General features: G+C 41.5%; 1 protein-coding gene across 1 annotated transcript; it reads right to left on the bottom strand.

The window, feature by feature from the left end:
* Window positions 1-1228: 1228 nt before the first annotated feature.
* Window positions 1229-24965, bottom strand: LOC134754582 (protein RCC2 homolog). The gene is made up of 12 exons (XM_063690898.1): window positions 24811-24965; window positions 18506-18692; window positions 17457-17600; window positions 16007-16082; window positions 15352-15483; window positions 11114-11213; window positions 9706-9809; window positions 7403-7569; window positions 6565-6745; window positions 5298-5375; window positions 3318-3418; window positions 1229-2787 (listed from the first exon to the last, which is right to left on the bottom strand). Exons 2-12 carry the CDS (start codon window positions 18683-18685, stop codon window positions 2617-2619), a joined length of 1434 nt encoding a protein of 477 aa, XP_063546968.1. The 5' UTR covers window positions 18686-18692; window positions 24811-24965; the 3' UTR covers window positions 1229-2616.
* Between the last annotated feature and the right edge of the window lie 1018 nt (window positions 24966-25983).

Genomic DNA, 25983 nt, shown 5'->3' with positions numbered 1-25983 from the left:
TTGTTTAAATTCATGGACTGTTAGGAGACAAAACAAATTAACAAGAATCTTAATTACGCTTATACGGTAATGTAAAATTGTCACAATTGTTCTATTTGTACATAATTGTAAAATAAATTCGAGCATAAAATACATATCAAAATGGACGAAGTCGAAATAAGACTTTAGATACATAGAATTGAAAATGCATCAAAATAAAAATAAAAATTATGTACTAACATATCTTGTAACATCAAATTTTGACAGCCTATTAACTGGTCATAATCGCAACATCCCTTTGGAGGAAACGAGACATAGACGCACAAGATTTACACCATGACATTATAATACTCGTATAGTGTAAAATAGTTAATATGATGTAAATTCCCCGTCATGGAGATTGTGCCAATGGTTGCCACATTCAATCTTAATTCCAAGCGATAGAAAAAATTCGTAATATCTTGTAAAATTAAAAAAAAACCATCAGTGCCATTTAGTAAATTAAAACCTACCTAAGTAATAGCTTGTTAAAGTTAATTAAAGTTAATATTGTCTTCGGTTACCGCGATAGTTACTCATGAAATAAAACTATGAAAACGGATTATATCGCGTATATTGAATTTATAATACATTACAATCATCATCAGGTCACAATTCCTGAGGCCTGTAAAATGCAATACCCCTCTACAGACTGCAGGAGTGTACAGGCTGGACTGTGAGTGTGGCCTATCATATGTCGGGCAGACGAAACGGAGCATTTCCACTCGGGTGAAGGAACACATAGCTGATGTCAAGCACCGTCGACCTAGGTCTGCTGTCTGTGAGCATGTCATGGATAAAGCCAATCACTCAATCAAGTTTGATAAGCCTCTGGTTCTTGCCAAGGAGAAGCGTTACATACCCAGAATGCTGCGCGAGGCCATTGAGATTAAGAAATATCCAAACTTTAATAGGGAAGATGGCTTTTCTCTACCACCAGCTTGGGATCCTGTAGTCCACCTGATAAAGGAGCAAGCGAGACATAGACTGTGAGACCTTAGTGTTGGATGATGCTGGACATTCTGATGTTTTGAAAAGATGTGTCCCGCCGAGTTTGTTGCCGGTCCCATATTGGGATACCCTCCTACAATTTAGGAGGGAATTAAATCTTCTCGGGTCCGTGGTGTAGGGTTGGAGCCGGCATAGTTTTTATCGCGTATATATATATATATATCTTTACTTGAAAAATAATTATAGTGTATAACTAGCCTTATGAACCGATTTTGCATGTACAACCAGCCTTAAAGTTTGTAGTCTATGATTGTTCATTATTTTAGTATGTGGGTATTTTTGCACTTTGTAATTTTTCCTCAGTCACCCGTTGACCACGAACGCTGTAAAGAGTTCGAAACGTCGGGATGTATTATAAATTCAATATACGCGATATAATCCGTTTTCATAGTTTTATTTCATTAATTAAAGTTACCGAAAAATGGTGATAAGTACCGAAAAAGGGTTGTCATCTCATATACGTATTAATCCCATAACAACCCGAAGGTTTTTACCAATCATACAAAAAAATACCAATGATACCAAAAGGTAAGTCGAATATAGGTCATCTGGGGGTTGAAAATAAGACTTATGAGAATAGTGGATATATCATTAACACTCGAAACAGTTAAGTGTCAAAGTTAATCTATCCAAAGGGTTTTAACAAACTTATGGTATCATTAACTACTAATATTTACCGAAAGGAAATATTAAAGAAAATCCGGAGGTCAAAAACAGACTAATGGTATAAGCGGGAGTTGTTACTGGAAACTAAGATATAAATAATATTTAGATCCACCTGTAGGCCGAGCACATGATTGAAGCGACAGTATCTCGCCGCGAGATAGACTACCCGTCTTTTACTAACTGTATGAATTAAAGAGGGACGGGTAGTCTATGTCGCGGCGAGATACTCTCGCGCCAATCATGTGCTAGCCCGGCTGGAAGAATTACACTAATATCTAGCAAAGTTACCGAAAGGTCAACGTCAAAGATCCCCAGCAGGTTAAACCGAGTCAAAATATGAAATTGAATTGAATTGAAAATATTACTGAGAGGTACGAGTTGCATTGCAGGTAGATAACTCGTAGGGTAAAACAGACAAAGTATTGGGGAGTTATCAATATCACGAAAAGGTAAGCTGTAGATCTGTAATAGCATGTGATGGGTTACAAACAGACTATTTTATATAGGACCTCCTATATCAATAGCGGCGGGTCTAAGGTAATATATAGTATAGTAATCAACCCGTTGTTAAAAATATTGTTTAAGTATTGGGGAGTTACCAATATCACTGAAAGGTAAGTTATACTATGTAGATCGTGTTACCGAAGAGTAAACACCCCAGGGGGTTGATAAACAGAGATGAGTTACAGTTGACGACGGGTATATGGGTCTAAGTTATAGTACACTTACGATAAAAACAGACTTAAAATATTACTGAAAGGTAAGTTATAGTATGTAGATTATGTTACCGAAAAATACCCAAGTTACCGAAAGGTTTCGACGGATTTAAAACAGACTTAAATTAGCAACCCGACCATAAGCAACGGGTGTAAAGGTAGGTCAAAAACAGACTTAATTTCATTGGAGTTACAGTTACCGAATCTAAGGGTCAAAGACAGGCATGGTGGCGATCTTTTGTTTGGCCGCGTCCGTGGAGTCATCGCAGAGCAGCAGGGTGTGCGAGTAGCCCATGGTCACCTGGGTCACGTTGGTTCCCTCCATGCGGGTTACCTCTTTAGGCTTGGCGGTTGACTTGGTGATTTCACCGGTGCCCTGTGAAAAATGTTAATTAGTTTCTGGCGGGTAATTTCTCTTTGTTAACGGAATTTATTGTTCAGAACACAAACAGTCATACATAAAGAATATAGATATCAGTTACAAAAATATATAAACACAAACCTGGAGGTTCAGAACTCTTAAAATATTATAGATATAGCCACACTTATATGTGATTTTCTTTAACTTATTTAAGTTTTAGCAGTGAAAATCGACGTTTTAATTTTTTTTCCCTAATCAGTAAACAATTATGTGAGACATATTAATTTCAGGCAAAATAAAAAAATAAAAACCGGCCATGTGCGAGTCGGACTCGCGCACCGAGGGTTCCCTACTTTTTTTGTATTTGTTGTTATAGCGGCAACAGAAATACATCATCTGTGAAAATTTCAACTGTCTAGCTATCATGGTTCATGAGATACTGCCCGGTGACGGACGGACAGCGGAGTCTTAGTTAATAGGGTCCCGTTTTTACCCTTTGGGTACGGAACCCTAAAAATCATGCACTTAGGGGTTAACTAACTTACCAGTTCCCCGTAGGTCGGGGACACGCCCCAGGCTATGAGGGAGTCGTCGGCCGCTATCACGATCGAGGTGTTGCTTGTACCGATGCTACGAATGTTCCAACCTGAAAGCACAGGGCGGACACGTTATACATCAAAAATCACTTGCGTTTCTATGTGTGAACGGCACGTCTGTACACGCGTCATGCGTCATAGTGTAAGTTGCTTAAAAATAGTACTGAGCGGCCGGCAAACGGCCGTCAATCTGCTGTCGCGGGGCGAGGGCATTCGAGTCGGGGCGGGGCGGGGCGTGGCCGTTCCGTATGATAATACTATTACTTATTCTGTGCTGAAAGGCTATAAAGTTTTTACAAGCTTTTTACAAATTTGCAATGTAAATATGTAACTATGCTTGTACGGGTCAAATCTTGCAAGTTAAATTTGAGTAATTTGACCCATTTCCCGACTTCCAGTGAAACTGAAAATTTGCATACATATTGTAAGTCGGGTGAGTTTTTTGACAAGTTTTCACTTATAATTTGTTACGGATCGGTTTCACGGTCTATCGTGAAACCCAAAAATCGAAATTTCATTATCTGTCACCATCACTCGAATATGCAAGAGTGATAGAGAGGCGGATAACGAAATTTCTATTTTCGTGTTTCGCGGTAGGCCCACTTTTTCTGCTAGTGGCGCCCCAGAGTTTTGGGTAATATTCCCTATTGTTTCGATAATAATTTTATGTAAATAATAAAGGTTAAAATGTAATTGACAAAATGGATTAAGGTTTATAAATATTGACATTGTTATTATATAAAATAAAATAAAAATAAAATGCCCTTTTATTTCTTGAACTTTTTTACATTTTTTCATATTTGTTTAAGCGTTCTATATATATAATATTATTCAAGAACCCCGTTTTCACAGGTGAAGGCCTCCTCCAAAGCCTTCCATGTATCTCGGTCCTTTGCCACTTGTATCCAATTTGGCCCAGTAATTTTGGCGATATCATCTTGCCATCTCATAGTAGGTCTTCCTATCCCTCTTTTTCCTAGAGGTCCTTTCCACGACGTCACCCTTGCTGTCCAGCGCCTGTCTTGAGTACGTGCTACATGGCCCGCCCACCTCCATTTAAGTTTTTTGGCATAGCTGAGAGCATCTATGCTCTTTGTGTGTTATTAAGTAATAAATAAGTAATCCATGAAATGCTAATCACTACATAGTATAAAACAAAGTCGCTATCCGCTCTGTATGTATGTATGTCCCTATGAAATTACAGACTGTGTACTTTAGCCAGTAGAATTTTACGTGGGGATTCTGACTGCCCCGAACTAGTAGCTCAGTTACTGCGTCTATATGTTCCCTCACCGACTAGAGTTCTGTTTCGACCGCGTTGTCGCCATTTGTTAGCGCTGCCACCAGTACGAACTGTGTCCCGCCGTAAATCACCGCTTGTTCAAGCCTTGCACCTGATAAACTCGCTCCTCGAATCAGCACCAAACTGTGATGTGTTTGCGAGTGGATGGTTGGACGTGTGTTATGAATGCTTGAGGTTCTGCGAGACGAGGAATGAACGGCCTTCTTCTGTTATATGTTAATTTAGATTTGTGTACTATGTGTATGAAATGTCTATTGGTTTCACAGTGCTTTGGATCACTGTTATGCTGTGAAATGTAATGAATAAAAAAAAAAAAAAAAAAATGTATGCTTAGATCTTTAAAACTAGGGAACGGATTTTGATGCGTTTTTTTAAAAATAGATAGTGATTCAAGAGGAAGGTTTATATGTATAATTTGTAAAGGTTTTGTGTAAATTAGTTAAACTACCCATGCTAAGCCGGGGCGGGTCGTATATAATAAATGCATGTTAGTAATTAATATTTGTAGTAAAATTTGCACGCAGTAATTCTGCAGACTTGAGCTGGACGAATATTTCGATGTAACATCTGTGTTAACCATGATTCTAGCAAATAAATTAGGTTGTGGTATCTGTAATGTTGCTCACCGGTGAGATCCTGAACGGGCTTGGGGTACATGTTCGCCTCTCCGGTGCGTTTTGTCTGCCCGAATAGGAATAGAGTACCTGAAAGAGTTTTGAATGATTCACGGTTAGTTTCACTAGTATATTGACCGGGGTATAGACCGTGATTACACGCGTCGATGATGATGATTGCGTCGAAATATCGGGGAGTAGCGTTGAAAAAACCGGGAAAATTTCAAAACGGTTCGTTTTTTTCAAGTTTCTTTCTAAAAAAACAATGCAAATTTCAGTTACAACACTTCCGAAAAAAATAATAAAGCTGAAAAAAAAAATTTTTTTTTTTTTCAAAACTGTATTTTTCTATATACTTAATTAGGAATTTAAACAGGTAGGTTAAGGTTGCATGTCTAATGTGTTTGTTTATAGCATTGACACTATCATCACATGGCATTGTGTGTGACGTAATTAATTTTTCTGAATAGAACTGGAAAGAAAAAACAATTTTTTTTAAAATTCCCGAAAAAACATTTGATTTTTTCCGCAATTTTCATCCCTAATCGGGAGCTCACAAACAATACAAAAGGTAATCACTGTCTATATCCCGGTCAATATAAGTCTAGAGTACCTGAAAGTCACACAACATGCAACAACACAATCAACACAATAGATTAAGGCTATGCGACTGAGACGCAAGCGACGCAGCTCCACGCGGCGCAGAATTTGTAAAGTATAGAACGTCCTTGCGCCGCACCGTGCATAGCTATAGTAGATTGTTAACTAAGGGATAACTTAAACTCGAAATAAAAAATATAACTCGACTTATATTTTTTGATATGAATTTCAATTTAATACCTGAGCAAAGGGGTATTTATTATATAAAATATTTTTATTATATGATGTAACTAAAAATTTACGGTTTTCGCAATTTTTCCTTTATCTGTGCTATAAGACGTTGCTTCGTACCAAATTTCAAGATTCTGAGTTCACGGGAAGTACCTTGTAGGTTTTGATTCCCTTGCGAGTGTCGAAAATTTGCGGCATAATCGGTATCTTTTGATTGCGTTGGTTTAGAAGTTTAATTTTTTCACAGCTCCAAGAGACAGGACCTGAGTAATTGAGTATTTGATATAAATTCCAGCTTAATACCTCCACGCGTTCCTGAGAAAAAGGGTCTTGACAGACAGACCGACGGACGGATGGACAACAAAGTGATCCAATGGTTCCGTTTTTTCCTTTCGAGGTACGGAACTCTACTAAAATGACTCTACATATGACTCTACATATGACTCACCGATCTCGTTGACAGCGAGACTGTAGGTAGAGCCGCAGTGTACGGAGCGCACGCCGCGCGCGGCAGTATCGAAATATTTGATGAGGCGAGGCACCGACTCGTCTTTCTGTTCGGCGTGACCGAGACGACCGAACCCGCCGAAGCCCCAGCTGAACGCGCGCTTCTTCGAGTCTATGGCCACCTGCGGACAAATATGGCGGAATTAGGTACAAGACAAAGCAATAGAATAGAATTTCATTTAATCAAGTAGGATTTTACAATCTCTTTTGAATCGTCAAAAGTACATTACAACTAAATTAAAAAATACATAACAGCTTACAAAATACAAAATTCAACAAATTAAAATTTCAAATACAATACAAATACATTTCATAATTCATTCATTTACTTATAGAAGGCCATGCATCTTTATCATTAATATACTCTTCGACTGTGTAATAGGCTAGCTAAATGACAAAATTTCATTAATGATATCAATCGATCAGGTTTATTTTTAGGGTTCCGTACCCAAAGGGTAAAAACGGGACCCTATTACTAAGACTCCGCTGTCCGTCTGTCTGTCACCAGGCTGTATCTCATGAACCGTGATAGCTAGACAGTTGAAATTTTCACAGATGATATATTTCTGTCGCCGCTATAACAACAAATACTAAAAACAGAATAATATAAATATTTAAATGGGGCTCCCATACAACAAACGTGATTTTTTTGCTGTTTTTTTTCCGTAATGGAACCCTTGGCCGGACTTGACTCGCACTTGGCCGGTTTTTTTTTTTCGTGCGCGAGTTTGACTCGCACGAGGCCGGTTTAAAAAAAATGTCAAACACCGTATACCGACCGTGTGGTTGTTACCGCAGGAGAAGTCCACTATGTCTACGTCCTTGACGGGCACCACGTGGCCGTCCTTGGTCTTCTCGAAGAACAGTGCGATATGTTTCGGAACCGTCTCGAAGTGATACGAGAGCTTCGTCGAAGTCACGAAGTATTTGCCGTCCGTGTTGTGGCCTGGAAGGAAAATTCTTTAAGTTGGAGTAGGCTTGTGTAGTACATGTACTAAAATCAAAAAAGACACGATTACCTCCACTGTGGACCCGGGTATGTCCTTAAACTACGTCAAAAAAAGAGGTATGGGCACTGTGAATGACATCTCGCTTTGTGTGGTAGGGCACAGGACAGCGGATGTCATTCCAGATCTAAAGCAGAGCCCGACTAGGGAGGTGCCTCCACCTTACAGAAAACCGCAGCCAAATAACACTAGACCCTACTAATAGTGTTGTGTTCCTGCCGGTGAGTAAGGTTGCCAGAGCTCGAGGGAGAGGAGTGTTAGGGTCGGCAACGCGCATGTAACTCCTCTGGAGTTGCAGGCGTACATAGGCTACGGAGACTGCTTAACATCAGGCGGGCCGTATGCTTGTTTGCCACCGACGTAGTATAAATAAATAAAAAAAACTGTACTAGACCGAACTATTCCCTAATGGCAAAGATAGATATAACTCCGTAATAGATGGATACAGTCTAAGGAAAAAACGTGCCTCGAAAATCAAGAAGATTTGATTCTCGTTCAGAGGGCGCTACTAGTTTTGGCCTACAGTCGTACAGATGGCGTTGACGGTTTCGTTTGTTATTTCACAATTTTAACGCATATCAGTGAAAGAACATGGTTCAAAATCATAAAAATAATTAATGCAAATAAAAAAAACATTTATCTATATTTAAATACATTCTTATCGTATTTTTATAAATCTTCATTTTTAGTTTTAAAGTGTGTCGACAGATGGCAGTGAAATTACTGGGGTTACAAAATTTACTATGACAGTACCGCTCTAGTATAAGTTACTCTATGCTAATGGTTTATCTGGCTATTATATATATATTACTATTGTATTTTAGGAATAAGTATATTATATACCCTAAACCGGTTGATTGTGACACTTACTATTATAAGATACTATTGTAGCATCTGTATACTGACATGCACAATCTGACAATAAATGATTACTTACTTACTTACTTAATGATCCTGCTCTTAGTATGAAACAGAATGGGAGCGAGGACTGACAATGACAGCAAAGCTATCCGAGTGATCCAACTCATCCGACCGAACTAAAACTAAACGTCGACTCTCTCTGTGTACTACCATAGAGTAACTTATACTAGAGCAGTACTGTCATAGTAAATTTTGTAACCCCAGTAAATTCACTGCCATCTGTCGACTCGACACACTTTAAAACTAAAAATAAATATTTTTAAAAATACGATAAAATGTATTTAGATATGGATAAATGATTTTTTTTATTTGCATTAATTATTTTTATGATTTTGACCCATGTTCTTTCACTGATATGCGTTAAAATTGTTAAATAACAAACGAAACCGTCAATGCCATCTATACGACTGTAGGCCAAAGCTAGTAGCGCCCTCTGAACGAGAATCAAATTTTCTTGACTTTCGAGGCACGTTTTTTCCTTAGACTGTATCCATCTATTACGGAGTTATATCTATCTTTGGTACTACTGTACTAAAAGACCGAACTAGTACAGTTGAGATTGTACTAGTTGGGAGCGATCTTTCGAACGAAGTGAGAGCGGCGCAATAGTCCCGAGACTGAAATGGAGCCTTTCACTCGAGTTAAACACTCTACTTTGCATTTCGAATACGAGGAAAGTAAAATACATACAAAACATAAATACAATAAAATACATAAACACACAATTCAGTAGTGTTTCTTGAGGGTACATTCAATTAACAATTTAGGTAAAAAATATCGTTATTTATGGAATGGGGAGTTTAATATCAGAATGGAAATTGTACAACAAATCCATTTAAAACAAAAAAAAATAATTGCATATCTTTAATAAGAAAAAAAAAAACGTACTCATAAAGTACAGTGCTCTAGTGTGTAAACGTATCATTTACTGCACACTTTTTAGAACAACTACGATCTACTTTCAGAGCATGAGAAATGAAAATCTAAGTACACATCTACAGTCTTAAGAAGTAATTGCTCATGGTTGGGGGCCTTAGAAAACCGTTTATGAATGTGAATAGGGAACTATTATGGGAAAGTCGTTAAGTGGTCAGTGATAGGCCGTGACTACGTTTCATTGCGCTGGAAATAATCGGGAAATCAGTAACGCTTACCCAACTGTCCGTATTCTGGCAGACCGAACGAGTGCAGCCCGCCGTTGCAGTCCAAGATCATGGAGAATTCAGCCCCGCACCCCACCTTGACGATTGGTTTGCCGCTATAACATTCAGTTAAGTCAATTAAGTAAATAATAAATAAATAAATATTATAGGACATTCTTACACAGATTGACTAAGGAACGGTTGCACCAACTGTTTGTGAGCGTTAAAGAGTTCGCTGTACGCGGAATGGAGCGTAGTATGCTAAACATCAAGAAAATACAAAAAATCAACCATACAAAAATAAGACAACACACAAAGAGCATAGATGCTCTCAGCTATGCCAAAAAACTAAGAATGGAGGTGGGCGGGCCATGTAACACGTACTCAAGACAGGCGCTGGACGGCAAGGGTGACGTCATGGAAAGGACCTCTAGGAAAAAGAGGGAAGAGGGAGGGAGGGAAGACCTACTATGAGATGGCAAGATGATATCACCAAAATTACTGGGCCAAATTGGATACAAGTGGCCAAGGACCGAGATACATGGAAGGCTTTGGAGGAGGCCTTCAACTGTGAAAACAGGGTTCTTGAATAATTTTATATTTATAAAACGCTTAAACAAATATGTAAAAATGTAAAAAATTTCAAGAAATAAAAGGCTTTTTATTTTTTTATTATTTATTAAAGAGTTCGTTAAAATCTATTGTATGGAGTGTTTCATAGTAAACCGCCGCGGCGCGCCGGATGACGATGATCAGTCTGTAAAGTGCGGATGGTGCAACTGGCACTAAGTCCCACGGTAAGCCCAAGGAGGCTTGTGTTATGGGTACTCAGACAACGACATATATAATATATAAATACTTAAATACATAGAAAAACACCCATGACTCAGGAACAAATATCTGTGCTCATCACACAAATAAATGCCCTTACCGGGATTCGAAGCCAGGACCATCGGCTTCACAGGCAGGGTCACCCACTAGGCCAGACCGGTCGTCAATTAAGTTAAGTAAATAGGTGTCAAAACTGGCAGGTCCATGTGCAGAGCGTGTATGGAAGAGGAAACAACAAAACACATTCTTCTAGACTGCAAACAGGTAGAAGGTATACAGGAGCAAATACCTAGAAACTCCGTGCACATTAAAAGCGGCAGTTAGAAACCGGAAAACATTGCTAAGCTTCATGGAGGAGCTGCGGGCTTAGCACAATAGCATTTTTATCGTCGCGTTCTAACAAAAGTATGTAGTGTGAAAGTAACGGGCATAGTGAAAAGAGATAAAAATGGAACCATGCTGCGACCGCTGGGGTGGTTATAGTAGCGCTACCTCGTTTCACGCAAAATAGGCGTTTTTACCAATAAAATAATTTGATTCGTTTCCAAAACTTGTTCAATGGCGGAGGTTTTGATATACTTATTCTTACTTGTATCTTATGCGAGTAGGCTTGAGCACTTGCGGTGAGCTGCTACCCAACCCGCACTGGCCGCTCTTGTTGTCGCCGCAAGCGTACACCGTGCCCGTGTCTGCGAATACAATAAACTAGTTGTCAGTACTCTTTACAGTACATATGGTGCTACTTTCTCGCACTAGTGCGTAAAAGAGCACTTTTCGTGCATATGTCGAACGTTTAAAGGGCCATATGTACTGTAAAACGATACACGTGCGAATAGGTAATTCGCAACTCGTGTCGATTTAAAACACTCTCTGCGGTCGTGTTTTAATTTATCGCCACTCCTTTCGAATTTCCTCTTTTCCGCACTTGTATCGTAAATAACTATTATAGTTTTATACGGGTTTTAAAACAGAAATTGTGTCTAAAAATAACTGCTGTCTACGTTTCTCTATTAATCTTCTGGCGCTTTATTTCATGCATGGTGTAAAATAATTTATTTTTCACTTCTCACGCTCTAAAAGTGCTTCATATTAGACCTGCAAAGCGGGGCAAAAATCGTAAAAAATCATTCAAACAATTAAATCATAAAAAATAAAAATTTAAATAAAAATTAAAAAGATTAAAATTCAAAATATATGCACACCTCGCCTAAATTGGATCGTTTTATTCCCTAGTCACACAATCTACTAAACATAAAAAATAAAAATTGAAATAAAAATTAAAAAGATTAAAATTCAAAAATTCAAAATATATGCACACCTCGCCTAAGTTGAATCGTTTTATTCCCTAGTCACACAATCTACTTTTACTACTACTACAGTCAAATACCTGTGACAAACAGCGAGTGGTGTCGCCCGACGGCCGCGTGGATGATGTTCATGCCCTGCAGAGCTGGCACGGCTTCAGGTACGTTCCGGGTGTTTGTGTCGCCGAATCCTAACTGACCGCTGCCGTTGCGACCTCAACGACAAAACCTCTGGTTGTGACGAATATTCAATACCTGTGACGAACAGAGAGTGGTGTCGCCCGACGGCCGCGTGGATGATGTTCATGCCCTGCAGAGCTGGCACGGCTTCAGGTACGTTCCGGGTGTTTGTGTCGCCGAATCCTAACTGACCGCTGCCGTTGCGACCTCAACGACAAAACCTCTGGTTGTGACGAATATTCAATACCTGTGACGAACAGAGAGTGGTGTCGCCCGACGGCCGCGTGGATGATGTTCATGCCCTGCAGAGCTGGCACGGCTTCAGGTACGTTCCGGGTGTTTGTGTCGCCGAATCCTAACTGACCGCTGCCGTTGCGACCTCAACGACAAAACCTCTGGTTGTGACGAATATTCAATACCTGTGACGAACAGAGAGTGGTGTCGCCCGACGGCCGCGTGGATGATGTTCATGCCCTGCAGAGCTGGCACGGCTTCAGGTACGTTCCGGGTGTTTGTGTCGCCGAATCCTAACTGACCGCTGCCGTTGCGACCTCAACGACAAAACCTCTGGTTGTGACGAATATTCAATACCTGTGACGAACAGAGAGTGGTGTCGCCCGACGGCCGCGTGGATGATGTTCATGCCCTGCAGAGCTGGCACGGCTTCAGGTACGTTCCGGGTGTTTGTGTCGCCGAATCCTAACTGACCGCTGCCGTTGCGACCTCAACGACAAAACCTCTGGTTGTGACGAATATTCAATACCTGTGACGAACAGAGAGTGGTGTCGCCCGACGGCCGCGTGGATGATGTTCATGCCCTGCAGAGCTGGCACGGCTTCAGGTACGTTCCGGGTGTTTGTGTCGCCGAATCCTAACTGACCGCTGCCGTTGCGACCTCAACGACAAAACCTCTGGTTGTGACGAATATTCAATACCTGTGACGAACAGAGAGTGGTGTCGCCCGACGGCCGCGTGGATGATGTTCATGCCCTGCAGAGCTGGCACGGCTTCAGGTACGTTCCGGGTGTTTGTGTCGCCGAATCCTAACTGACCGCTGCCGTTGCGACCTCAACGACAAAACCTCTGGTTGTGACGAATATTCAATACCTGTGACGAACAGAGAGTGGTGTCGCCCGACGGCCGCGTGGATGATGTTCATGCCCTGCAGAGCTGGCACGGCTTCAGGTACGTTCCGGGTGTTTGTGTCGCCGAATCCTAACTGACCGCTGCCGTTGCGACCTCAACGACAAAACCTCTGGTTGTGACGAATATTCAATACCTGTGACGAACAGAGAGTGGTGTCGCCCGACGGCCGCGTGGATGATGTTCATGCCCTGCAGAGCTGGCACGGCTTCAGGTACGTTCCGGGTGTTTGTGTCGCCGAATCCTAACTGACCGCTGCCGTTGCGACCTCAACGACAAAACCTCTGGTTGTGACGAATATTCAATACCTGTGACGAACAGAGAGTGGTGTCGCCCGACGGCCGCGTGGATGATGTTCATGCCCTGCAGAGCTGGCACGGCTTCAGGTACGTTCTGGGTGTTTGTGTCACCGAATCCTAACTGACCGCTGCCGTTGCGACCTCAACGACAAAACCTCTGGTTGTGACGAATATTCAATACCTGTGACGAACAGAGAGTGGTGTCGCCCGACGGCCGCGTGGATGATGTTCATGCCCTGCAGAGCTGGCACGGCTTCAGGTACGTTCCGGGTGTTTGTGTCGCCGAATCCTAACTGACCGCTGCCGTTGCGACCTCAACGACAAAACCTCTGGTTGTGACGAATATTCAATACCTGTGACGAACAGAGAGTGGTGTCGCCCGACGGCCGCGTGGATGATGTTCATGCCCTGCAGAGCTGGCACGGCTTCAGGTACGTTCCGGGTGTTTGTGTCGCCGAATCCTAACTGACCGCTGCCGTTGCGACCTCAACGACAAAACCTCTGGTTGTGACGAATATTCAATACCTGTGACGAACAGAGAGTGGTGTCGCCCGACGGCCGCGTGGATGATGTTCATGCCCTGCAGAGCTGGCACGGCTTCAGGTACGTTCCGGGTGTTTGTGTCGCCGAATCCTAACTGACCGCTGCCGTTGCGACCTCAACGACAAAACCTCTGGTTGTGACGAATATTCAATACCTGTGACGAACAGAGAGTGGTGTCGCCCGACGGCCGCGTGGATGATGTTCATGCCCTGCAGAGCTGGCACGGCTTCAGGTACGTTCCGGGTGTTTGTGTCGCCGAATCCTAACTGACCGCTGCCGTTGCGACCTCAACGACAAAACCTCTGGTTGTGACGAATATTCAATACCTGTGACGAACAGAGAGTGGTGTCGCCCGACGGCCGCGTGGATGATGTTCATGCCCTGCAGAGCTGGCACGGCTTCAGGTACGTTCCGGGTGTTTGTGTCGCCGAATCCTAACTGACCGCTGCCGTTGCGACCTCAACGACAAAACCTCTGGTTGTGACGAATATTCAATACCTGTGACGAACAGAGAGTGGTGTCGCCCGACGGCCGCGTGGATGATGTTCATGCCCTGCAGAGCTGGCACGGCTTCAGGTACGTTCCGGGTGTTTGTGTCGCCGAATCCTAACTGACCGCTGCCGTTGCGACCTCAACGACAAAACCTCTGGTTGTGACGAATATTCAATACCTGTGACGAACAGAGAGTGGTGTCGCCCGACGGCCGCGTGGATGATGTTCATGCCCTGCAGAGCTGGCACGGCTTCAGGTACGTTCCGGGTGTTTGTGTCGCCGAATCCTAACTGACCGCTGCCGTTGCGACCTCAACGACAAAACCTCTGGTTGTGACGAATATTCAATACCTGTGACGAACAGAGAGTGGTGTCGCCCGACGGCCGCGTGGATGATGTTCATGCCCTGCAGAGCTGGCACGGCTTCAGGTACGTTCCGGGTGTTTGTGTCGCCGAATCCTAACTGACCGCTGCCGTTGCGACCTCAACGACAAAACCTCTGGTTGTGACGAATATTCAATACCTGTGACGAACAGAGAGTGGTGTCGCCCGACGGCCGCGTGGATGATGTTCATGCCCTGCAGAGCTGGCACGGCTTCAGGTACGTTCTGGGTGTTTGTGTCACCGAATCCTAACTGACCGCTGCCGTTGCGACCTCAACGACAAAACCTCTGGTTGTGACGAATATTCAATACCTGTGACGAACAGAGAGTGGTGTCGCCCGACGGCCGCGTGGATGATGTTCATGCCCTGCAGAGCTGGCACGGCTTCAGGTACGTTCCGGGTGTTTGTGTCACCGAATCCTAACTGACCGCTGCCGTTGCGACCTCAACGACAAAACCTCTGGTTGTGACGAATATTCAATACCTGTGACGAACAGAGAGTGGTGTCGCCCGACGGCCGCGTGGATGATGTTCATGCCCTGCAGAGCTGGCACGGCTTCAGGTACGTTCCGGGTGTTTGTGTCGCCGAAGCCCAGCTGACCGCTGCCGTTGCGACCTCAACGACAAAACAGTCTATTAAAAAAAACCGGCCAAGTGCGAGTCGGACTCGCGCACCGAGGGTTCCGTACTTTTTTAGTATTTGTTGTTACAGCGGCAACAGAAATACATCATCTATGAAAATTTCAACTGTCACTGTCACTAGCTATCACGGTTCATGAGATACAGCCTGGTGACAGACGGACAGCGGAGTCTTAGTAATAGGGTCCCGTTTTTACCCTTTGGGTACGGAACCCTAATAAGCAGTTGGGTCCGAACAGAGTACTCGTGACATATACATATAAACACATACAAAGTTAAATGTATCGTTTATAGCTGTTAGAATTCCTTGATGACATTCTTTTTATTAATGGTGTCAATCGATCAGGTTTGTTTTTGGGATCAAATGTCTATATGGGACCCATTGCATTAAAGCAATACAAAAGTCAGAAATGATAGTCAAAGTCCGACAGTCGACGCTCCTAACAAAACGATAAGCGAACGTGACGTCAAAGTCAATGACAATAATAGTATGAACTTACCGAAAGTATACGCTGTACCATCTTCACCAATGAGGATAGAGTGACCCGCGCTGCAACAACTCACGATCAGGCGGTACTAAAACACAAATGACAATTTTTGTACAAACAGCATCTAAATGAGGGCTAACGCGTATGAATTCGCCGCTAGGGGCGCTAGTGTAGATGGTGGTCTTTTCCATAGTTCGAAATGTCAAATGTCACTTGTCACTTCAATGACTGACGGCTGTTCTTTAGTCTTTTGGACCACCATCAACAGAGGCGCCAACTGGTGAGCAAAAAAACGATAGCCCTCATTAGCGGGTGAAACACCTAGGGCCTAGGGCCTGATTTACCCACAGGCTAATAAGGCTAAAGCATAGTCAGCCTAGGGCGGTCAGAACTCTAAGTCAGACCCTGGAAACACCGCGCCAAAAGTATCTACCATCATTGAATACTTTTCACGCATAGTCTGATAGGTACATTATCTTCGATACTGGCTGTTGTACTGTCCGCGCGCGAAATCCGTGCACGGCTGAGGAATGTTAGGAATGTTGGGCGTCATGACAGAGTGGTGTCATTTTGTACGTACGGCCGCGGCGCACACACCCCCCCCACTTCCTCGACCTCCGAATGCACGGAATTGGCGCGCGGACAGTACATATTCCACAATCTATTTTTAATCTTTATTTGAGTACCTTAAGGGGGAAGAGGGGAAGGGGAAGGAGGGTCACCTGGCTTGACAACGTTAAAAAATGGACGAACGTGGATAACGCAGCAATACTGGCAAGAATAGCTAAGAGCAGGAGAGAGATGGCAAAGGTGATTTTCTAGTAGAAGCTAGCCTAGTTTTGGGACTAAAACTAATTTATACACATCTTTTCTTAACGTAATGCAAATCAACATCAGAGGAGGAGGAGGAGGAGGCATTATTTTCGTAGTCGACATCAAGCGTCACGTAGCGGATTTATCAGTACCGCTACTTGACACTAGATGTCACGAGTGTCGCGACTGACGAAAAGTGTATTGCTTAATAAAATTACAACTAATATTACAAGCAGAAGGAGGTGAAAATAGAGTTCCGGTTAACCCGGTTATTTAGCATTAGACTTTTCGTTCGTCGCGACATCTATTGTCGAGTAGCAGTACTGGTAAATCCACTATTTGACGCTAGATGCCGACTACGAAAATAATAAGCATTTTGGTAAGAAAACTGATGTATGGAGTGACCACTCTATGCTTACTTATTTCTCTATGGTTTTATTTCTGTGAGCCGATGGAACGTGTACAGGTTGGGATGGATGCGGGCGGTCGCGTTCTCCTTCTTGGCCGTCAGGTCCGCGAGACCGGAGACCTCGCTTCAACTATACCTTGGGGTCTGTGAGCCGCTGGAACGTGTACAGGTGGGATGGGTGCGGGCGGTCGCGTTCTCCTTCTTGGCCGTCAGGTCCGCGAGACCTCGATTCAACTATACCTTGCGGTCTGTGAGCCGCTGGAACGTGTACAGGTTGGGATGGGTGCGGGCGGTCGCGTTCTCCTTCTTGGCCGTCAGGTCCCAGGACACCAGGCCGGAGATCATCAGAACTCCGGGAGTCTTGTAGAACGTCTTCAGCAGCTCCTGAATATTATGAACGTTAGAAGTGAGATTGTATACAAATAAGCAGACAACAACACTTGTATGGAAGAAAAATAAATGACTTCACTGTCACTACACATAATAAATTATTGTGTATGTGCAGTACACACGTCGCGCGCTCGATTAAAGGAGGTACCGATAAAAAAAAATTTTTGCAATATTTACGTGTCTATCTATAAAATGTCATGAGGGTTGGGGGGAAATGACCGAACGGCATAGTCTTATGTATCTTTCAATAGGAGTAGCAGAGAAAGCGCTGTTATTGTTTGTCCTTGTCACAGTCTCACATTTTTTTTAAATTCCCCATCGTGTATGGTTTATGGTGGGCTACAAATCTATTGTCGCATTTATCTATGTAATGCTAGGTCTATGGTATATGTACCTATAATTGACAATCGGAACTCCGTAGGCGCGATGTAGAAAGCTAACGCAATCTGTTCAATCAATCTTTAGGTAGTATGGCTCTATCGATACTGTCGATGATTTCGCCAACGTCAAAGTGGGATCCACGTGGGATCGAATTAATATTTCAGCCAGTGTACGGTAAATAATAAAATAATGGGCCTCTAGGGCTCTAGCCAGACACGGTTAGAGGTAGAAATACCAAATGCTCTTAGAGCACGACGTTGTTCGGTAGTTATTATTTGTAGTTGACTCGTAAAACCGATAGCTGGATTTTACTCCAAAATGGTGGTTAAACACGCTTTGAGAATAATTCTCCATTCACTGCACACTACTACATAAGATTACTGTATAATAAAGCTATCAATATTACACTTTAAACAATTTTAATGAGCAAAAAAAAGTAATTAATCACGAGGATACTATCAAGATGGCGTTCGAACCGGAAGTCCACGCCATCTGTTACAATATTGTGGCACGTTTACCTCGGGCAATTTGACAGTAGGCTCATCCCCCATCGGTGACGGCGTCCTCTGCTGCTCTCTCGGCTCTGATTTCACCGAGTCATTGCTGTCTTCGTCTTCGGAGAGCTGCTTGCGCGGCTTCCGCGGCTTACCGCGCGGCGCCGACGGCAGGGAACGCTTGCGGGTGCCGTTGTTTGACATTGCTGGTCTGTAAATATCAAGGGCCTGACACTCTTTGATAGAGAAAGATAGTCTTATTGCGATTCCTATAAGAGGAAAGAGAGAATAGTGCCATGCTTTGTCCTTATCACCGACCGGGTGGCATCATAGGTAGGAGGCGATGTCGAAATACCGAAATTTATAAAAGTGAAAGAAAAAAAATCCTATGCTGCCCAAATTTTATATGAATATTCTTTCTCTTACCCCCGGTCGCTCGGTGGCGCATCTATAACTACTTGTATGTACTATGTCTATGGTAAATATACATCAAACATTTATTTAGCAAATAGGCCACAGGCACTTTTACATGTAAATTTTTTACAAGCCAAATAACCAAAATATCACAAAAAAACAATTACAAATATGGAATCAATTATTGGAGATGCGGGATTGGTAGAGGCTAGACTGCAGAGCCTTGAACACTGTAGAAAGGTAGCTGGTTGTATCGGTATTCTACAGGATACATTTCGGGGAGTGTGCGATGGGATTACATAATCTAATCCCCCCATCTCCATTCTGCCACCGTGGGACTAGACGCGGACTTGAGTTTCAACCTTACGTCGTTACTCTGCCACTGATTCGAACTAAGTGCTATGCATCCAGCTTTATCATGCGAACGGCTAAGGAGTGGAATTCACTTCCTGCAAATCTATTTCCAGTCCACTATAACTTGGATCTTTTTAAATGGAGAGTGAATAGATATCTTTAAGGTAAGCATGATCCACCCTAGACTGCATCGGCACTTACCATCAGGTGAGATTGCGGTCAAATGCTTGCCTTTTTCTAATAAAAAAAAATATTAGATAAGAATTGAGTAATTTTTGTCTTTGAGTAAGTTTACGTCGAGCTCCCAGGACGAAATGTGTATTTTGTTAAAGCACATTTTGTTAATTGAACACATGTGTAATGTTTAATGAAAAATGTAATATCAAAGGGATAAGTTGTATTTATTATAAACGATAAAGTCCTTAAGTTGCTTTCTTCTTTTCTTTTCTTAATGGACTTGAGGGCGGTGTTGCCCGTAGCCAATGTCACGTAAAAGGGTAGGAACAAAATAAATGCTCTTAGAGCACGACGCTGTTCGGTGGTTGTTGTAGTTGTCTCGTAAAACCGATAGCTGGATTTTACGAGAAGCACGTGGACTACCGGCCATTGACTCCAAAATGGTGGTTAAACACGCTTTGAGATTAATTCTCCATTCACTGCACACTACCACATTAGATTATTGTATAATAAAGCTATCGATATTACACTTTAAACAATATTAATGAGCAAAAAACAAAGGAATTAATCACGAGGCTACTATCAAGATGGCGTTCGAACCGGAAGTCCTTAAGTTGCTTTCGTTATTGGTGTTATTACCCTATATTGTGTTTGCTTGACTGGACAGATGGGTAGTGATTTAAACACATGCAAAATATATGCCTTTCGATCTATCCAACTTCGATGTGGTTCGGCGTTTGGCATTATTGAGAATTTCTGCTGCACTCACTGGAGTGTAGCTTTTAGCCTCACTGTTTTGCTGAGGGCAGGTAGAAAGCAGGCTCTTAGCTTTGGCCTTTAACCGTAAATTGGCATTAAGCCTAAAAGCCCGGTTAATAGTACCGAGCTTTTAGGCTGAATCAAAGAACCAAACCCCCCAGGCTAACTGCATTTCAACGTATCCTTGTGTTGCGCTTTGTCCTCCACTCGCTCGCCAAAGCCTTTAATTGCACAGTATGTACTTGGATGAGAAGTCATAGCAGCGTAACAACTGTCAAAGACCCAAGTGTTATACCTTCGATGCCTCTATTGCTTTTCATGAACACAAATAGGCCACCAAACGAAGGAAAATCGGGGGAAATAATTCGTGTAAGCGTATTTTGGCATAGTTGTAGCAAAGATAGATATAACTCCGTAATAGATGGATACAGTCTAAGGAAAAAACGTGCCTCGAAAATCAAGAAAATTTGATTCTCGATCAGATGGCGCCACTAGTTTTGGCCTACACTCGTATAGAGGGCGTTGACTGTTTCGTTTGTTATTTATAATTTTAACGCATACCAGTGAAAGAACATGGGTCAAAATCATATAAAAATAATTAATGCAAATAAAAAAATCATTTATCCATATTTAAATACGTTTTATCGTATTTTTATAAATATTCATTTTTAGTTTTAAAGTGTGTCGGACAGATGGCAGTGAATTTACTGGGGTTACAAAATTTACTATGACAGTACCGCTCTAGTATAAGTTACTCTATGGTTGTAGATAAAGGTGCCTGAAACAACATACTAAAAGTACTGATGGATGAAGGGGAAGCTAACGGGTAGTGGGGGGTGTAAAGGTCCCTTTTTTTAGTTTTTCGTAAATAACTCGTAAAGTGACCTATAGCAAAAAATGTCCTTTCACGTAAATAATCTACATAAAATTGCCTACAAGTAAGATTTCATTCACTTTTTCGCTAGGAACAATATTTAAAAAGACATTAAACGAGAAAGTTAATTAAAATCAAATCTATGGTGTTTTTTTTTATATTTTCGTAAATAACTCGTTAACGGTGGCCAAAAGCAAAAAATGTTGTTGAACGTAGATAATGTACACAAAATTTACTACAAAAAAGACTATGCATCTATTTTGCTAGGACTAATATTAAAAAAAATATCATCTAAAGATGCTGTGGCCAATGATGATGATGAATATTTAAAAAAATATATTAAAGGGAATGTTAATTATAATCAATTCTAAGATTTTTCAGTTTTTCGTAAATAATTTGTAAAGTATGTAATATTGTCTTCGGTTACGGTGTAAAGTATGATCTATAGCAAAAATTAAATCTGATACACAAATTTTCGAGCTCCCACTCTGTGGCGATTTTGCCCCACAACTCATTCGGCATTCGGCAGGTGACCAGCCTAGTCCCATTTTAGCTTGGCCGCCTTCCGAGCTACATCAACAATTTGTGTTTTGGAGCGCAGCGTGTGTTCCGGACTCGATCCACCAATTTGACACCTAATAATCTAATTAGTCAAAGACCTAGTATGTGCACCGTAGGTTAGAACTGGGAATTCTTTATTATTTTGTAAATATAAACCAGTGGCTCTGTGAGCTGTAGACCTTGCCATAATCAAAGAGGATATAATAAGTTTTTTTTTTATTTGCATTAATTATTTTTATATGAGTTTGACCCATGTTCTTTCACTGATATGCGGTTAAATTATAAATGACAAACGAAACCGTCAACGCCCTCTATACGAGAGTAGGCCAAGACTAGTGGCGCCATCTCATCGAGAATCAAATTTTCGTGATTTTCGAGGCACGTTTTTTTCCTAAGACTGTATCCATCTATTACGGAGTTATATCTATCTTTGCCATAATTAAATAGTTAGGTTGTGTTGTAGGTCGAGGTGTAAGTCCATCTTGGTTAGAGATGGTGATATGTAGAGATGCCCTGTCTTGAAAGCCAGAAAGAAAAGTGCCAGTCAGCAGCAGAAGTTGCTAAGCGGGCGAGGTGTTCAAAATTACCTTATTTATTATTTATTTATTTAAGCCTTTATTTTTCCTTAAATAGTTTTACATGATAAAAAAGTTTTCTAATATTATTGTTTTCCATTTTTACTATTTTAAGGACCCCTGTCGGGTATAGGCCTCCTCCATATCTTTCCACCTTTCTCGGTATTTTGCCTTGATTAGCCAATTTTCTCCGGCTGTGGCTATAATATCCTTGGACCACCTTGTTATGGGTTTTCCCGCCTTCCTTTTGCCATGGGGTCCTGGCCACTTTGTGACTTTGTTGGTCCATCTGTCATCTGTCAATCTTCCTATGTGGCCGGCCCATCTCCATTACCTTAACACAATCTTATTCCCTTAACAATAAAGTCGTGTCAAGATCATTTTCAAGACTGTCCCACGGGTATTATGGCTCATATGATAGAGATTATGATTTTTATTTATCGAAACTTTATTGCACAAATAAGAAAAATGTACAAATGGCGGACTTTGCCAAAAGGCACATACAGTTTTTTGTTCCTAACTATGTAATTAATTCCAAGGGATCAGTCAATAAATAACATACTCATCAAGAACACTGTGTTATATTTAATTTGGAAATAATTCAGATTATAAAGCCCATATTTCCCAGCAACTCAAGGCCAGCAGAGGAAATAAAACCGGGCCACGAAGGGTTTCGTACCATTACGCAAAAACCGGCCAAGTGCGAGTCGGACTCGCGTTCCAAGGGTTCCGTACATTACACAATTTAAACAATTTATTTTTTATGTGAAACGTGAGTGAAAATTGCCTTTAAAAACCTGTAGGGGTCGGATCAAAAAGTAAGTAATTAAGTCCAACTCACGTTTGACTGCACATTTCTAATAGGTTTTCCTGTGATCCATAGGTAAAGAACTATAAGAACTATTTTATGTATTTTTTCAAAAATTTTGATCCAGTAGTATCGGATATAAAGGGGGTGGGGGGGGATGGTCATTTTTTGCCTATTTTCTTGAATAACTTCTAAACTGTTTATCCTAAAAAAATAAAAAAAAAATATTTGAGGTCCTCATAATGAACTCTTTCATTTGATATGTAACACAATATAGTTTAAAAAACTTTATTTTTGAATTTTCTCATTGACCCCCCAAAAGTGGCCCCCATGTTTAAAATTCATTTGTTTATGGTACATGTGTTTGGTATACAAACATACATTTGTATACCAAATTTCAACTTATTTGGTCCAGTAGTTTCGGAGAAAATAGGCTGTGACAGACGGACAGACAGACAGTAGACGCACGAGTGATCCTACAAGGGTTCCGTTTTTTGCTTTTGAAGTACGGAACCCTAAAAACGGCAAAAAAATCACATTTGATGTATGGGAGCCCCATTTAAATATTTATTTTATTCTGTTTTTAGTATTTGTTATAGCGGCAACAGAAATACATCATCTGTGAAAATTTCAACTGTCTAGCTATCACGGTTCATGAGATACAGCCTGGTGGCAGACAGACAGAGAGCGGAGTCTTAGTAATAGGGTCCTGTTTTTACCCTTTGGGTATGGAACCCCAAAAATTTACACTTTAAATATCATTCTTTTAAAAGTTGTTTTTTTTATATTTTGACAAATTTCTAGTGTTCTCAAATATTGTAATTAAATGCACTGCGTGTCGCTGACGTGCACATTAATAAGATTATTGTATAATTAATAAAGCATTAAAAATAACTTAAAAAACTAAATCTTGATGTCTGCTTTCAATAACACACATTTTATGTTAATTTGCGCAATGCAATAGTACTCAAGTAATATTTATTTATTTATATTATCTCCTTGGATATCACGGGCCTATAAATCCCGGTCTTTTGATAGGCTTGCGTGGGGATATAGATCCAACACGTAGAGGCCCTTTGGAGAGCTTTAATATCATGTAGAACGCCTGCTGGAACCCGTTCACAGGCGCAACAATAGACACCCATGAACCGGTCGCAGCAGGCATTGGGACTATTGCAGAAAAAGTGAACAGTATACCGGTCTATGGATTAAAGTTTGGGTGGACATTGAGACTGGGCTATTGTAAAGAACTCCGGACACCTGCCATAACAATGTTAAAACACGTTATCGAGGCAGGTGGTGACTTGCCGCTGACTAGATGGGCCCCTGAAACTGCCGTCGTGAAGACGACCAGGAGCAACACCGGTGTGAGCGGCTATTTATATTATTATTATTATATTAAAGATATTAAATGGCCCAACCAGTGTTAGTTGATCCTAGCCTACGTTAGTACTTAATAATAAACATAGATTTAAAAAAAGTTTTAGACGCAAACGAACTCCATAGAATTCAATAACGGCCTGTCAGACAATGGAAACATAACGGTCAAAAATAAAACACAAAAATAACCGTAAACAAGCGCGTTTTCAACGTAATCTGCCGGTAATGATAAATTAAAGTGTGTTGGCTTGTAAACCCACACTTTATTTAGTATTGTCGCAGAATATCATCCTTCCATCTCACAAATTTAGCGAAAAACGAAAGGCTTTACACGTGCCGAAAAACAAAGTAAAAGCTCACATCACAATTAATTCATTAACTTATTTAAGCTTAATATTAAAAACAACCAAATCATTGTGTAACTTACCGGTATAACACAATAAACTAAACTTAAAAATATTATTTATAATTATGTCTATCAAAGCTTGCGTTGCTCGCAGCCGTCGCAGCCAAAAAATGGGGATGCCGTAAAAAAAAACATCAAACAGCGTTTGTTTTCTATTTCCTATGCTCCATGGCTGTTATTATCAAAGAGTATATAACCACTATAAAAATGGCGACTGTCAGATGAAGTAAGATGGATACACTGAGAGAATGAGACGGCAATATCCGCCATTACACCGCCATTAGTATTATAGTTTTTTCCATACATTTCGTATTTCTGTTCCTAGTTGCGCCAGGCTGGTTATTATTATCTCATTTTCGTACTCTTTTCATCAGTCTGTGGTCGTAAAATAAAACTGGCCAAGTGCGAGTCGGACTCGCGCACGTAGGGTCCCGTACCATTACGCACTTACACCCCCCCCCACTTAAATATTAATTTTATTCTGTTTTTAGCATTTGTTGTTAAAGCGGCAACAGAAATACTGAATACATCATCTGTGAAAATTTGAACTATCTAGCTATCACAGTTCTTGAGATACAGCCTGGTGACAGACGGACAGACAGACAGACAGCGTAGTCATTCGTGTCCGCAACTATTTTGTCTCTCACATCAAGCCTATGGGTAAATATGAAAGTGCGCGCATGTAGCGACTTGACAAGCGGGAGACTTTGGCCGACCGGCGACTTATTTGTCGCCCGTGCATGCACTTGCATTGAAACCAATGGGGAAGGAGACAGTTTCGTCGCGAGCTTGTCACCGAAACCGCGGACAAAAAAGTCTCCTGGGAGTCACCTCGCTACGTGTGCGCACTTCCATACTAGCCCATAGACTTGATGTGAGTGACAAAATAGTCGCGGCGACAAAAGTTGCTCGTGCGTGCATAACCTAAAAATGTAGTTTTCGTGGATAATCAGTTAAAAAAAAACACCCGTTTTAAAAGACTTAGGCCTCATAATCACGAATGACACATATGGAAACATGTGTATTTATGTGGTATTTATTCACACGATGGCGGTAGCGCTTTTTAACAAGCGTTGTTGGATTTTCAACTTGGTCTTTGAATCGAATTTAGCGTACGGGCCGATTCAAGCGCTATTTTAACGCGCGTTGAAAAAGCGCTCGTGTTAATGAGGCCTTATGCCATTATTGGGCATT

Source organism: Cydia strobilella, chromosome Z (genome assembly GCF_947568885.1).
Source record: "Cydia strobilella chromosome Z, ilCydStro3.1, whole genome shotgun sequence".
Classification (NCBI taxonomy): Eukaryota; Metazoa; Arthropoda; class Insecta; order Lepidoptera; family Tortricidae; genus Cydia; species Cydia strobilella.
This window is presented reverse-complemented; position numbering and strand designations above follow the sequence as displayed.